Source organism: Periplaneta americana, chromosome 5 (assembly GCF_040183065.1).
Source record: "Periplaneta americana isolate PAMFEO1 chromosome 5, P.americana_PAMFEO1_priV1, whole genome shotgun sequence".
NCBI classification, from domain to species: Eukaryota; Metazoa; Arthropoda; class Insecta; order Blattodea; family Blattidae; genus Periplaneta; species Periplaneta americana.
The window spans coordinates 97059228-97075136 of record NC_091121.1 but is presented as its reverse complement, the minus strand read 5'-3'; the positions used below and the strand labels follow the sequence as shown (position 1 = coordinate 97075136).

At 33.9% G+C, this 15909-nt stretch overlaps 1 protein-coding gene across 5 annotated transcripts in view; it reads left to right on the top strand.

Moving 5' to 3' along the window:
• LOC138700025 (uridine phosphorylase 1) overlaps positions 1 to 15909 on the top strand; it is a 184307-nt gene that overhangs the window by 143897 nt on the left and 24501 nt on the right. For all 5 annotated transcript variants that reach the window (XM_069826315.1, XM_069826314.1, XM_069826313.1 and 2 more), the window contains 2 exons: positions 2521 to 2659; positions 12043 to 12236. In XM_069826315.1, the coding sequence (XP_069682416.1) occupies positions 2521 to 2659; positions 12043 to 12236 (333 nt within the window). The remainder of the gene's footprint in view (positions 1 to 2520; positions 2660 to 12042; positions 12237 to 15909) is intronic.

Here is a 15909-nt window from a genome sequence, read left to right as displayed (position 1 = left end):
AATGTAATGTAATGTATATGAAATTTAAATATTTGAAACAATGACTAACTTTACTAACAATATTAAATAAAAATAATTTATTTCGGTGCTTAATCTGCTAATAATCGTGCTTTAATACTATTGGTGTAATATAAATAATGATCGACAATCCACAGTTACAAATATAGCCTAATATTGTCATATCTTCACGGTAGCAACAATCACCTTTATAATTTTAAATACTAAGCTCGTTCTCATAGAAGTTGTCGCATAGCATTTCCAATTGTTTGCTTTCATATTTTAAAATCTTACTGTTACAATTTTGTGCTACACGTGTTTATTTTTGTAGGAGAAAGAAATTTGAGTGAGGAACAGTCAGTATTGTCGGGTGACAGAAGGTATAAGATCGGTTAGCTAGAATGGCTAAATTCAGTAAACTATTGCAAAGTAAACTTCATGCTTACGTTAGTGAATTTGGTGCCCATGTGTTTTCAACCGATGGAACTGTTTTGTTATGTAAGGTTTGTGAAAAGACAGTTAATCACGAAAAAAAGTATTTTATAAGTCAACATGTGTCACCTACGAACTAAATATGTGAGTTATGGTGATATAATTTAAATTTATTGCTAAAATATATTATGCTTTTTTTAAATTCATAATGCCTTTTTTTTCACGTTTTTATTGCCTTTTTTTGTCTGCCTATTTTAACTGTTATAAATGCCTAAACTTGGGCCTTGTTATTGTTGGGCCTTAATGGCCTATAATAGGGATAGCTTTACCTTTTATCTATTTTGTTTACGAGTGAATTGTTTTATACAAATGTTCAGTTTGATTTTCCTCAATTTTACATTATACGTGAGCCGCAACTTATGGTGAGTAAGGTTTTTCTTTAAGTTGTAATTTTTTTTACTAGTATGTAAGTTATTCAGTTGATGAGAAAGCAGTATGACAGCAATAAGGAATAATAAGAAAAACGAATGTAATATGAGAACATCAATTTACAGCCACTACGTCATAAATATCACAAACTGCCTAACACCGAATCTGTGCTGAGTTGGCTGAGATAAAGCTGGACTTCAACAGTTTGTGTTAAACAGAAGTTATTGTACATTTAGAAACTGTACACAAGTTTTCATCTGTAACTGAGGGGAAGTAGCTATTTAGAAACACCACTAGGCCCTAGTATTTTTTTCAGTGTAAGTAAATGCGGGTCCAGTTGTAGCTCAGTCAATTGACAGCTTCTCATCAGAGAGACTGGGGTTTGAAAGTTTGAACCTTTACGTATTGTGTAAGATTTATAGTTAACAGAAGACTGTGAGCTGAGTACTTAGATTTCCTTACCACTGTAATTCCACCTATATTCTTATTTTATGGGCTCTTAATAGTCCATATGGCAGCTGCATAGCTCAGTTTCTTGATGAACTGCCTATGGACCATAAGGTCCCGCATTCAATCTTGAGTGGTGGCGAGATTTTTGTAGTTTTAGAAACTTCCACTCAGCCTCTTGTCAAATTGAATATCCTGTCTTTCTCGGAAGAAAGTTGCATGGTGCAACTACATCGCCACCTCACTGTAGTACCTAGTCATGAAAGCATGGAGTTTTACTTCCGTGTGACTTCATGACATCTGAAGGGAATACCTTTTAAAGTCTCTGTATTTCAAAAGAATCGTTATATAAATAATGTACAATGGCCACAGAAACCTTCCATGATTGTAAACGGATATAATTTCATAATGATGTACGGGTACATTACAAACTTTAAACTAGCGTCATAAGAAAGAACTACTCGAAGAATTCCTGTTTTGAATATTGCAATATGTTTGTCGGCAAAAACTATAGATGGTAGCAGAAGCGAATAGAAGCTGTTAATGTGTGTTTCGTTTGCTCGGGTTTGCCAGTCTTTTGTTAATTTTGCATTATTGCATTGTAGCAAATCATCATAACCATCTTAACAAACAACTGGCAGGAAGGTAGATTTGGCGCCCTGGAGATCAAGACAATGTCTTTTGCAAGTGGCCACCGAGGTCCCACGATTTGAATGCCCGTAACCTCTTCTTATGGAGTTACATAAAATATATTATCATCTATGTACCTCCACTGTCTCAGAATCTGTAAGAGTTGCGACATCATATCCATGATGCCACCGAGTCCATTTCAGTAGATATTTTGGAGTGGGTGTGGCGTGAGTGAATAATGATGTATGCTGTATGACTTGTGTGGTGCACATTGGTGTTTATAAGGTATGCACTATAAAATGTTTGAGTTGCTCTTTCTACCAACAGAGATGATATGCCAGATTGTAATCAGGTGGTTTTCTGTGGACACTTTGTACTTATCTTACCTTCGATTAAAGACAAATGGCACAACTCATTAAATACGGTATGCCACTACTCAAGATAAAATTCTGTAAAAATCATTGTAGTGTGTGTTTGGTAATATAATAGATATTTACACTGTTTACTTAAATAAACGTGGAGGAAATTTATTTTATATTCTGAAATGCAGTATTTACATGTAAGTTGTATTTCAATTGTTTGTAGCCAGTACTGGGAAAACTGGTGAAACGACCTGCAAAGCTGGACAGAAAACTGGTCAGAGAACTACGTGCACTCTCTGAACCTGACGATCCTTATGAAACTGTCACAGGAAGAACTATGTGTACCTACGACTTTTACGAAGGTAATCATTGAAGACATCATCTGAGGAATATATGAACCAACGTAAATTTATCAGTAGTGAATGTTTCCACTAGTTGTTTCACTTTGTATTCAATGTTGAAGGTGATCTCCTGGATATTCCAAATGACATGTATTCCTCAATTCCTGAAAATACAGTAAGTTGGTGGTGGTGGTGGTGGTGGTGGTGGTGGTGGTGGTGGTGGTGGTGGTGGCAACAGCATTAGCATCTAATAGGCACTTGGATATTCTCCCTGTGCCTTTTCGCATCCCAATACACAGAGATGGTTCTGATTTAAGTTTTTGTATATTCAAGGCAGAACATTTCTGCAGGTAATTTCTGTTCATGGCAGAATCTTCAGTGCTGCAGATGAAACTTTTTGGTGATCCATAAATAGTTTGTCTAGGTGAGCTGCAAGGCAATTGTTGCCAGTGACTAAGCAGAACATTGCAACTGCATCATGGAGAGGGAAGTATAGACCATGTTTTGTTCCAGTATCCTGTTGAAAATCTTTAGATATTTCTTCTTTGAATTTTTATGTAGGCTATGAATAATTTAGCAGAGTGGTATGATACTTTTTTGGTTTGTAGCTTTAAATTTAAGTCCCCTAAGACTGATCTGCATGTTCATTGCCTTGTACTCCAAAGTGTGTAGGTAATCACTGTAGTTGAATATGTTTATTTTACTTTTGAAGGATTTTTATTTAGGTTTGTATTTTTATGGTACTGGTGAATATAATTGAATATGTTTATTTTACTTTCGAAGGATTATTATTTTTCTATTTCTATGATATTTGGTGTTATAGAAATATTAGATGAAGCAGTGGATTTTATGCCAGATATAGAATCACTAACATAAGTATGACAGCTTTTTGAAACATGTTTATTCTACGAGATGTAAGTTGGATTAATACAGTGAGAATGGATTGTCTTTCGTCATTAAAATATGTAGAATAATTTTCAGTTGATGTGTAGGCTACAAATTAAATAGTTTGCGTTGTACACCTGTTTCAGTTACTTTCATTGCTAAGTAAGACATGGTCCATCAGTATAATCGGATTCAGAGTAGAGTGTGAATAGTTTAAAGTGCTACTTGTTTCATTTCATTCCATGATGAATCAATTTTCCTGATAGTTTGTATTAGATCTGTTCTGTAGTCAGTGAAAACGTACTCAGAGGTGAGTTAAATAAGAGCAGGCTAATTTTTATGCTTTTATTTTTTGACTAGGACTGTCTTTTTCTTTTAGATTTTATTCAAGTTGAAAAAAAGTAATTTTGAGTTTCTAATTTTGTTTTTTGAGATAGATAATTATACCAATAATGATTCTGGGTCAACTTTATTAATTTTTTAAGCACTGATAAGGTCTGTTTATTTCCTCTTTTGTGGGATTGTTTTTTGTAATTATCTAGATTACTGTCCCTTTAATCAGTCTCATTGCTGTATTTTGTATTTCTCCAGTTTGTCTAGAACTGTTAAGGAAGCTGTAATTAAATCTCCACAACCATGTAAAAATGACTGGTTTTATGTACTATGCTTTCTGTGTTGAGTTTAGCACTGATTTTGAACATCCCCATTTGGTCCTTGCAAGTTTTTTTTTTCAGAATTCTACATCTTTTAGTAGCTTTTTCTTCTGCATTTTCTATGTGCTTTTTTCATGTTAATTTTTGGTTGTGTCACAAGGGATTTTGGTTCTTGTTGTTGACTGATATTTTTTCCATCTATTTGCAATTAATGTTTGGTTAAGTTATGACATAATAAGCTTAATAGAATGTTTTGTCAATATTAATTTATTACATTTTGTTTTTACACCAATTTTTTAAATAAGTAAGTGTTTTCTTGTATAATATGAGTAGTGTAATGTGTGATATGAGTTTGTTGCTTATGTGGGAATGATATCAAGGTCATCAGTAGACCACGGAACTTGATGCACTAAAAAACTTGAAAATATGCATGCAACTATGCAGTAAAAAAGTGTTGAAATATGCTTTAAAAATTGAAATATATGCAGTAAAAAATACACTAGAGGTTTATCGTGTCGGCCTTATCTCTACCAGGTTAAATAAATACTACTACTACTACTACTACTACTACTACTACTACTACTAAAGCATGTTAGGGATAAGGCTCTGATCTTCTCTTTAATTCTTTGGTTGCTATGTTGGGCCATCCCTTTATGTTGTTGGAATTGAATTTTTTTTTTTTTTTTCATATGGCACCTGCAACATAGAAACAAATTTGACTAGATGAACACTGTAGCAAATAAAGCGAATTATAAATTGCTAAGAAGATACCTAAGTTCTCATTAACAAAATTCATTTCTGGAAAGCTAAAAAAATCCATAGAAGATATATTGTCAAGTTATTAGATGACTGAAGCTTGCCTGTTTGTCACATATTGCACAAAGACCATTTCCCTATGAGTAGAAAAACATTTGTCTTCAAAAACCCATTTCTTCAATAAATCTTTTCTGCTACTTTTTCTTTTGGCATGTCTGTTTTTAAACTTGTAAGCAGATCGATAATGCACTGGTTATTTGCTTCTTTGTGCAGTAAAACCTATTGAAATGAAAATTTACACTCCTCGTGACTTTATTGTCGCAGGTGTCTAAATACATTCATTTTTGGTTCTGCACAATCAGAGTAAAAGTTTGAATGACATCCAGGTGACGCACATTTTTGCCCTGGCTCCTGAAACATTACACAGAGCTAATATGTTACAGTGGAAAGCGACCCAACTTATGCACTAGGGAGAAATATCCATTGTCATCGCAGCAATTTCATGTTCTTAACAGTAATTAAGTAATTACTGGTTTTATTTCTCACATAATTTTTTAATTTCTTGAAAATTATTCTTATTTTTTTCAGAGAGAAATTTTGAAATTAGTTAATAAGTCGGGCAAAACAAAGAAAGATATTAATATATGCATTTAAATATGCAAAATAAAAATATATATGCATTTAAAAGATAAAACCCTCGAAATATGCATTTATGCCACATAAAGTTGCCTTCATTCGAACATATAAACCATGATCAGCAAAGAGTCTATTTTACTTTTTCAATATACCAATTCAATAAAAACATGCAATTGCATGAAGTTCTGCAGTCTAGTCATCAGCATATAGGGCATATTTGGCTTTGTTGTTACTTTTCTGTAGAGCTGCTGGTAGATAATTTATTATTATGTTGAAAAGAGTTGGAATAATTATCGAACTTTGAGATAAATCTTTTTTTGATTGTTTACACTTTGGTACTGTGTCTCCATATTTGGTACAACAGAATCTTTGATTAATGAAATTGTGTATCTGTCATAGCATTCTATCTTGAATCCCTAACATTTACAGTTTTTCTATTATTTTAGCTCTTCAAATATATCTATCTGCATCTTTGAAATCTATAAATAAGCCTAATGCAAAAGTTGTTTCTTGTTTATCTATGGTATCCTTTATGTGTTGACTTAGTTTTTTAATCTGTTGGTCAGTTCAGTGATTAATTGGAAAACCTGCTTTGTGGAGGAAAGTGGATTCTGTTTTTCTAGATACTACCATTTAATCCATGTTGAATCTTTCGTACACAACTTTTAACACTTGAATATAAATAATTGATTAAATGGCGATCTTACTCGTGTTAATTGTGTAAGCATGTGCCGCTTACAGCTATTTCGGTGCTTCTTCACACCATCCTCGGAGCCTACTAGATCTTGGCATCATCTCGAACTTCACTGCCTGTTGTGTGGGTGCGTTCGATTGTTGAAAAGTGTTGAAATGTGGTGTCAAATAGTGTGTGTGTTCTGAAATTGATCTGTGTGTTGAGAATTTGATCAGGGTGTGTTTTAGTGTGCATGTATATTTCATATTCTTCTAGTGTGTTGAGTTTTTGGTTTTTGGGTTGTATGTGTAGAATTTCCATGTCTGTATTTATGTTATTGTATGTGTGGTTAGCATTAATTATGTGTTCGATATATTTAGATGTATTGTGTCATCCAAATCACAGACATCATAACAAAGCAAAATTATTTCACACACAACACATACTACACCCAAACAGAAGGATTGCCAATGGGATCACCCATATCTAGCATACTCGCAGAGATATTTTTACACGACATAGAACAAACATACATACTCCATAATGAACACAACAAATATGCAGATAACATAATATACTGGCACAGATATGTAAACGACATACTCATACTATACAAAGGAAACAAACGACAAATACGCAAACTACACAAATACATAAATGAAATACACCCAAAACTCCAATACACACTGGAACTCGAAAACAATAACTCCATAAATTTCCTAGACATCACCATAACAAAAGTTGACAACAAACACACCTTCAAAATATACAGAAAACCAACCACCACAACCACACACATACACAACACATCTAACCACCCCATACAACACAAACATGCTGCATTCAGGACAATGGTACACAGATTACTCAACATACCCATGAGCCAACAACACTACAATGAAGAAGTGAACACAGTCAAATACATAGCGCAAGAAAACGGTTACAATCCAAATGTAATAGACAACATCATAAGAAAGACGAAACAAAAACTCAACAAACACAAAAACACGCAAAACGCAACACAAACACAAGAACATAAGAAATACATCACACTAACATACGAAAACAAAAACACACACAAAATCGCATCCTCATTCAGAAAACAGAAATACAACATAGCATACAGAACAGAAAACACACTACAAAGACATCTCAACACACAAACAAATAAATACAACCACATAGGCGTATACAAACTCACATGCAACAGTTGCGACAGTTTCTACATTGGACAGATAGGCAGATCATTCCAAACTCGATACAAAGAACACATTAAAGCAATAACCAGAGGACACAATACATCTACATATGCCGAACACATAACTAATGCTAACCACACATACAATAACATAAATACAGACATGGAAATCCTACTCATACAACCCAAAAACCAAAAACTCAGCACACTAGAACAATATGAAATATATAGACACACTAAAACACACCCTGATCAAATTCTCAACACACAGATCAATTTCAGAACACACACACTATTTGACACCACATTTCAACACTTTTCAACAATCGAACGCACCCACACAACAGGCAGTGAAGTTCGAGATGATGCCGAGATCTAGTAGGCTCTGAGGATGGTGTGAAAAGGCACCGAAACAGCTGTAAGCCGCACATGCTTACACAATTAACACGAGTAAGATCGCCATTTAATCAATTATTTCTACTATTTAAGTCTTGCAGTAACCATTCTTTTCATGTTTCAGCGGGGATGCTCGTTACAGATGTAGGATAGTAGCTGGATGTGTCGTTAGTTGGTTGTTTAAATTTCAAAAGAAGAAGAATAATAGATTTTTTCTACATAGAAGAGACATCAGTCGCCCATATTTGAGTGAAGAGCTTGGAACAGATTTTCTTAGCTTCTGTTCCAAGTGTTGGAGGAATTCAGTTAGAATTTTATCTGGTTCTGGTTGTTCCTTCTGTTTTAAAGATGAAGGGTGCTATTCATAGACATTTCGCAGCACGCGTTACGAGCGTACTAAGCTAGCCCCGGCTATCCACTGGTTACTAGTACAGAATTCAAATCATATCCTATCGCTAACACTGGTTTATGAATACGAAAAATGCTGATAATCCACTGAAAGCCCGTGCTAAAAATATCTATGAATACGGCCCCAAATGTCTTGTTCTAATTCTTGCATAGTAAAATCGGAAGTCAATTCTGCTATGTTGTTCTCATTAAATGTATGTTTTAAATTCTGTTCGGTATATTGTTGCTCTTCTTTTGCTCCCTTGATAATGGATCTGACTTCGTGTAATATTTTGTGAATACCGTACTGCAGCTTCTTGGTTATCCTTAAAAAGTTCGTTCATTGCTGCCATCAAAGGTTTTTTTTTTCTTTTTCTAAAAATCATTATTACCAGTACTGTCTAAATGATTTATTAATAAATTTATGTACCAATATCTATTTTGTTACAATATTTTCTGTAATCGAGATTTTCTAAGTAATTTCTGAAAGCTGTTGTTGTTGAAGATGAGAGTTATTTTCTCATCAGTGCTCTTTCTGTTTCCAGATAAGTAGCCTACCTACATCAGTTCGGTCTCCAGTAGTTTCAGCTTTCTTCCTTGAATTATATCTTTCATTTTTTAACTTGGTTAAGTGCTTGGACCGGAAATGTTTGTAGTTCTGTATTCTTCCTCTGGGAATATTTGTATTTGCAGCATGTAAGATTATTTTACATACATAGTTTTTATCAAATGCTCTTTTTTTAAAGTTGAACCCTGTATTAAAGATATTCTTATACATTTGTTTTTTTAAGCAGTCACAATTTACATTCTTCAGGTGTCAGGAAGATATTATATGGAGATATTTTTTTTATTTTTCACTAAATTCTAAAGAGAAGATGATCATTCTGTGACCATATCCTGGATCAGAGACAGTTTTTCTTTTGATATGTGGAGATGGATCGTAAGATAGCAATGTTGGATCTCGGTTAGTTATTGTTCCACTATAATGCAGATATGGTAGTGTTTCAGTCTTATTGTATATTAATTCCACTTTATTTGAATCCAATCTCTATCATTCATATTTTTTTATCCATCAGAATCAAAATGAGCATTAAAGTCCCCAACAAAGATATACATAGTTTTATCAGCTATGTAATTCAATGAGATCCATATTGCAGTTACTATTTTGGAGATTGTTCTTGCAAAATAAAATGAATATGTATTAGTTTCATTATTTCATTTCTATTGCTTTCTGACATTGTCTTTATTTCTGTAAATTTTGGTTTTGCCTATTTACGAACATCTATCAAGATACCAACCACTTTGTCTTGACTTTGGTGTGAATTTTATATTATGGTAATTTCTAATTTGAAAAAAGAAATCCTTCTGTAATGTTTGCTTTCACTACACAAAACACACAAACTTTTCATCATATTTTATTTTAGTTAATTTCGTTTTAACTGAGTCAAGCCTCTCACATTCCACTGAAAAATTATAATTATTTTATTTATATCTTTACTAGCACATCTTTTGGCCCCCAACCGGAGATTCGAAGAGGAGTTTACCTCTCGAATTATTTTCATAAAGAAGCTAGTTTTAATAAATCATGGACTAAATTTTCTAGTAGTTCCTATGTTATGTCATTCATCCTAGTTTGGCGATTATCCCTATTCTTCGTCTATTCATAAAAGACACATTGAAAATTATTCTATGTGTGAAGAATTATATCTTGAAAATCAGTCATGACTGACTGTTTATTTTGAAAGAAAATGAGCCACGCATTTTTAATTTATGGAAATTACTTCTTTTAATTAATAAGTATGAAACATTTGTAGGAAGCAAGAGTAATAGATTACATTTGTAAAGTTTCTTTCAAGCCATAAGCAGTGCTGACTAGATCAGACGCTATGGACAGTACTCTATAACAGAGTCGCCAGTATGAAAGGATAATTCCAAGCCTTTGGTGTGAGACGAACTTGATAGCTCAGTGGTAGAGCGGCTGACCGGAGAACAGGAAGTCGCAGGTTCGATTCCCGCTCGAGGTTGTGAAAAAAATTTTTCTTTCATACCATGGCATGATTGTGACTATAATAGTATTTAAATTCAATAAATTTCAGTCTTTTCTCCCATTTTTCACACTTTCACTTTCACATTATACGAAATATGTTACAGCAAAAATTTGAATTCGGAATTTTCACAGAAATACAAATTTTCAGCACTCCTATGACGGAAAAATTGGCTTTTGGCATGTTGTAGGCCTATGCATCTGTCTGTCCGTCCTTGTACAGTACATTCTTCTGAACTGTTGGACAGATTTTGTTCATATTCAGTACCAGTATCGATGAGTCAATTCATCCTAGAATGATGCACATGAAATATATTCATTTTTACTACACAATTTGTGAGAAGTCATATTTGAAGAAATAACACAAAATGGCGAGGGACACAAAATTGCCTCTAATGATTTTTTTGTTTGTTTAGGATTTATTTCATTATGATGTATAAAAATGAAATAGTACAGACAATTGTATGCCCTCAAAAATGTTTTTGTCAGAGGAATTAATTATTATTTACATAACAATTCTTCCTATGGAAAACAACTTCAGCCAAATTTTTACTTCAAGATAATTATTTATACACACACACATGTATACACGTGCACGAATGTCTTCAGAATCAATGTATTCCTAGCCATGGAGAAAAAGAGCAAGGAAAAAAGCTATTTTTCTATATACAATCTACAGAATTATAAATTAAATCTAAAGTCTCATCAGAAAAGAAGAATGAAAAGCAATTTTTTTTAAGTCTCTATAGGCTTACTTTCGCTACAGCAATTTAAAACCAGAACAACAAAGCAATTCCGTATTTTTCTTAAAGAATTTGCTGCTGGTACCATTGTTTAGAAGTACTGTATTACACTCGAGTGAATGATCATTCAGTCATTCATTCATAGTGTTCTGCCCAAGGACAGGTCTTTCACTGCAAATCCAGCATTCTCCAGTCCTTCCTATTTTCTACCTTCCTCTTACTCTTCGCATATGATCCATATATCTTAATGTCGTCTATTATTTGATATCTTCTTCTACTCCAAACTCTTCTCCCATTCACCAGTTCTTCTAGTACATCCTTCAGTAGGCAGTTTCTTCTCAGCCAGTCACCCAGCCAATTGTATGAGAATATATTTCACAATTATGTGAAAATGAAGTACTATTAACTAGCCCTACATGCTATACTTACACAATTTTATAAGTTACTATCAATTTTAAATGTCGACTCTAGTAAAAAGCAAATAGTTATTTTATTTGAATGTACCGGTATATAAAATTTATTGTATATACCGGTATTTACCTAAACTGTATAATTTCTAGAGGAAGTCTGATATCTTGCTTTTGAGTTTACAGTAGAAGTTCTTTTGGGTGCAAATTAATGATTTAATTAACTTAATTCTTTTGAGCGATAGTTATAAAAATAAATCACAATGACAACATAGGACAGAGTTGTTGTAAAGCCCATTAAAAAATATGTCTCAACTTTTCACTCATTTTCTTATTTTCATTTAACTTAACTTAAAGCTTTACAAAATTGACAGATGATGGGACAATAACAAAGTCCTTAATCTGCAAATCACATTCAGAGCAAAATGATTGAACATATATCGACATCATGATCTTTGTAATAGTCTTGAATATATTGATAGAATCATTTCAAAGTACAGTGCCAGTAACGTAATGTTAATTATATATTGTTTAAAATAGTGTAGGGTCATATTCATTGGTGTATTTAGAACAGCTTGTAATGGAATCTTATTTTAATCTTTTTTTCTTGCAATTCATTGTTTCAGGACAGGGTCGTCTCGATGGTGCATTTTGTGACTTCACAGAAACAGACAAAATGGAGTACCTGAATAAGATTCACAAGGCAGGGGTTGTGAACATTGAAATGGAGTCCTTGTCATTCGCAGCTCTCACGCATCATGCTGGTGTCAAGTCAGCTGTTATCTGTGTTACACTCATGGACAGACTAAAGGGTGATCAGGTTAGTCTTCCACAGATATTCTATTTTAATTTAATCTCTCTCTTCTGTTTGTCTTCTTTGACCTCTTTCTTTTTCACACGTTTTCTTATTCTATTATAAGAGACATCAGCTGCTTGTCTATGCAGATGACGTGAATATGTTAGGAGAAAATCCACTAACTATTAGGGAAAACACGGGAATTTTACTTGAAGCAAGTAAAGAAATAGGTTTGGAAGTAAATCCTGAAAAGACAAAGTATATGATTATGTCTCGTGATCAGAACATAAATCTCTGTTTCATGCGATTATTATAGTGCAGTGTTTCGCAACCTTTTTATACTCTTGGCACACCCTAGATGGGCCTAGACTCAACATGGCACACCAAAATATTAATTCCCTCAGAAACATATGATGTGACTCTATTAATATAATTACGTATTGTAATTAAATTTATTATTATTATTATTATTATTATTATTATTATTATTATTATTATTATTACTGTTGTTGTTATTGTCGTTATAAAATAGAAATCGACTCTTGCATTTCATTCATTAACTTTAATTTACTGTAGAAAACACGCATTTTTATTACTAATATTAAAGTATTGAGATTTGGCACTGGGAACGTAACTAGTCTTTATAGAACAGGAGGGGTAACATTAGTAGCTAAAGAACTAGCTAGATATAGAATAGACTTCGTGGGAGTACAGGAGGTTAGGTTAGATGGGAATGGCATATCACAAATTGGAGATTACTTGTTGTATTATGGGGAAGGAAACAATAATCACCAATTAGGAACAGGATTCTTTGTTCATAAAAGAATAATATCAGCAGTAAAAAAGGTCGAATTTATTAGTGACAGGTTATCATATTTAGTACTTAAGGGTAGATGGTGCGACATCATAGTTATAAATGCTCACGCCCCTACAGAAGAGAAAGACGACCATATAAAGGATAGCTTCTATGAGGAATTGGAACATACTTTTGATCAGTTCCCTAGATATCACATGAAAATTTTATTGGGGGATTTCAACGCTAAAGTAGGATGGGAGGATATTTTTAGACCAACTATTGGAAAAGAGAGCCTACACGCAATTAGTAGTGACAATGGAGTTAGATTAGTCAACTTTGCCACATCAAAAAATTTAATTGTCAAAAGTACAACATTCCCCCATAAGGATATACATAAATATACTTGGACTTCTCCAGATGGATTGACACATAACCAAATAGATCACATCTTGATAGATAAACGGAGACATACTAGTATAGTAGATATTCGAACTTTCAGGGGTGCAGACTGTAATTCTGACCATTATTTGGTGATTGGAGAATTAAGAGAAAGATTATCAGTAGCCAAGCGAGTAGAGCAACAAGTTAATATTACTGAATTCAATATTTTGAAATTAAAGGACGAGGAAGCTAAGCAAAATTATCAGGTCGAAATTTCGAATAGGTTTGCCACTTTAGAAAGTTCCGACGAAGTTGAGAAAGAATTAGATGTTAATAGCGTATGGGAAAATATCAGAGATAGTATCAAAATTGCATCTGAGCAGAGCATAGGTTATTATGAAACTAAGAAAAAGAAACCGTGGTTTGATGAAGATTGTTGCATGGTAGTAGAAAGAAGGAAACAGGCAAAATTGAAATTCTTACAGGATCCAGTTGAGGAGAAGAGAGATAATTATTTCAATGAAAGACAGGAAGCAAGTCGTACACTTAGGAATAAAAAGAGAGGTTACTTGAAGGAAAAACTGAATGAGGTAGAAACAAATAGTAAGAATAAAAACATTCGAGATTTATATAAGGGTATAAAGGAATTTAAGAACGGATATCAGCCAAGGGTAAACGTGATCAAGGATGAGAATGGTGACTTGCTTGTAGACTCTCCATCAATCCTAAGCAGATGGAAAAACTATTTTGCGCAACTACTAAATGTACATAGGCCAAATAGAAGTGATCGGGACGAAATTGAAATACAAACTGCTGAGCCATTTATACCCGAACCCACGCTTTCAGAAGTCGAAATTGCGATAGAAAATCTGAAAAAGTACAAGTCTCCAGGTATCGATCAAATTCCAGCAGAATTAATACAAGAGGGTGGAAGTGCATTATATAGCGAAATTTATAAACTTGTACTTGCTATTTGGGAAAAGGAAATTGTACCAGAACAATGGAAGGAGTCCATAATTGTACCTATTTTTAAAAAGGGGGACAAAACCAACTGTGGTAACTTTCGAGGAATATCACTTTTGTTAACGTCGTACAAAATTTTGTCCAATATTCTTTTGAGAAGATTAACTCCATATGTAGATGAAATTATTGGGGATCATCAGTGCGGTTTTCAGCGTAATAGATCGACTATTGATCAGATTTTTTGTATTCGACAGATAATGGAGAAAAAATGGGAGTATAAGGGTACAGTACATCAGTTATTCATATATTTCAAAAAGGCATATGACTCGGTTAAGAGGGAAGTATTATATGATATTCTTATTGAATTTGGTATTCCCAAGAAACTAGTTCGATTAATTAAAATGTGTCTCAGTGAAACATACAGCAGAGTCCGTATAGGCCAGTTTCTATCTGATGCTTTTCCAATTCACTGCGGGCTAAAGCAGGGAGATGCACTATCACCTTTACTTTTTAACTTTGCTCTAGAATATGCCATTAGGAAAGTTCAGGATAACTGGCAGGGTTTGGAATTGAACGGGTTACATCAGCTTCTTGTCTATGCAGATGACGTGAATATGTTAGGAGAAAATACACAAACGATTAGGGAAAACACGGAAATTTTACTTGAAGCAAGTAGAGCGATCGGTTTGGAAGTAAATCCCGAAAAGACTAAGTATATGATTATGTCTCGTGACCAGAATATTGTACGAAATGGAAATATAAAAATTGGAGATTTATCCTTCGAAGAGGTGGAAAAATTCAAATACCTTGGAGCAACAGTAACAAATATAAATGACACTCGGGAGAAAATTAAACGCAGAATAAATATGGGAAATGCGTGTTATTATTCGGTTGAGAAGCTCTTATCATCCAGTCTGTTGTCAAAAAATCTGAAAGTTAGAATTTATAAAACAGTTATATTACCGGTTCTTCTGTATGGTTGTGAAACTTGGACTCTCACTCTGATAGAGGAACATAGGTTAAGGGTGTTTGAGAATAAGGTGCTTAGGAAAATATTTGGGGCTAAGCGGGATGAAGTTACAGGGGAATGGAGAAAGTTACACAACACAGAACTGCACGCATTGTATTCTTCACCTGACATAATTAGGAACTTAAAATCCAGACGTTTGAGATGGGCAGGACATGTAGCACGTATGGGCGAATCCAGAAATGCATATAGTGTGTTAGTTGGGAGACCCGGAGGGAAAAAGACCTTTAGGGAGGCCGAGACGTAGATGGGAGGATAATATTAAAATGGATTTGAGGGAGGTGGGGTATGATGATAGAGACTGGATTAATCTTGCACAGGATAGGGACCGATGGCGGGCTTATGTGAGGGCGGAAATGAACCTTCGGGTTCCTTAAAAGCCATTCGTAAGTAAGTAAGTAATATTAAAGTAAATAACTTTACTCATACCTTCGATGTGATACTTGGGCCTCCTTAGCTGCAAACAGGTGGCTGATCCGTGGCAGAATCGTTAACAGTGCAAGCCTTGTTTCTTCATCGATGGATTTAAG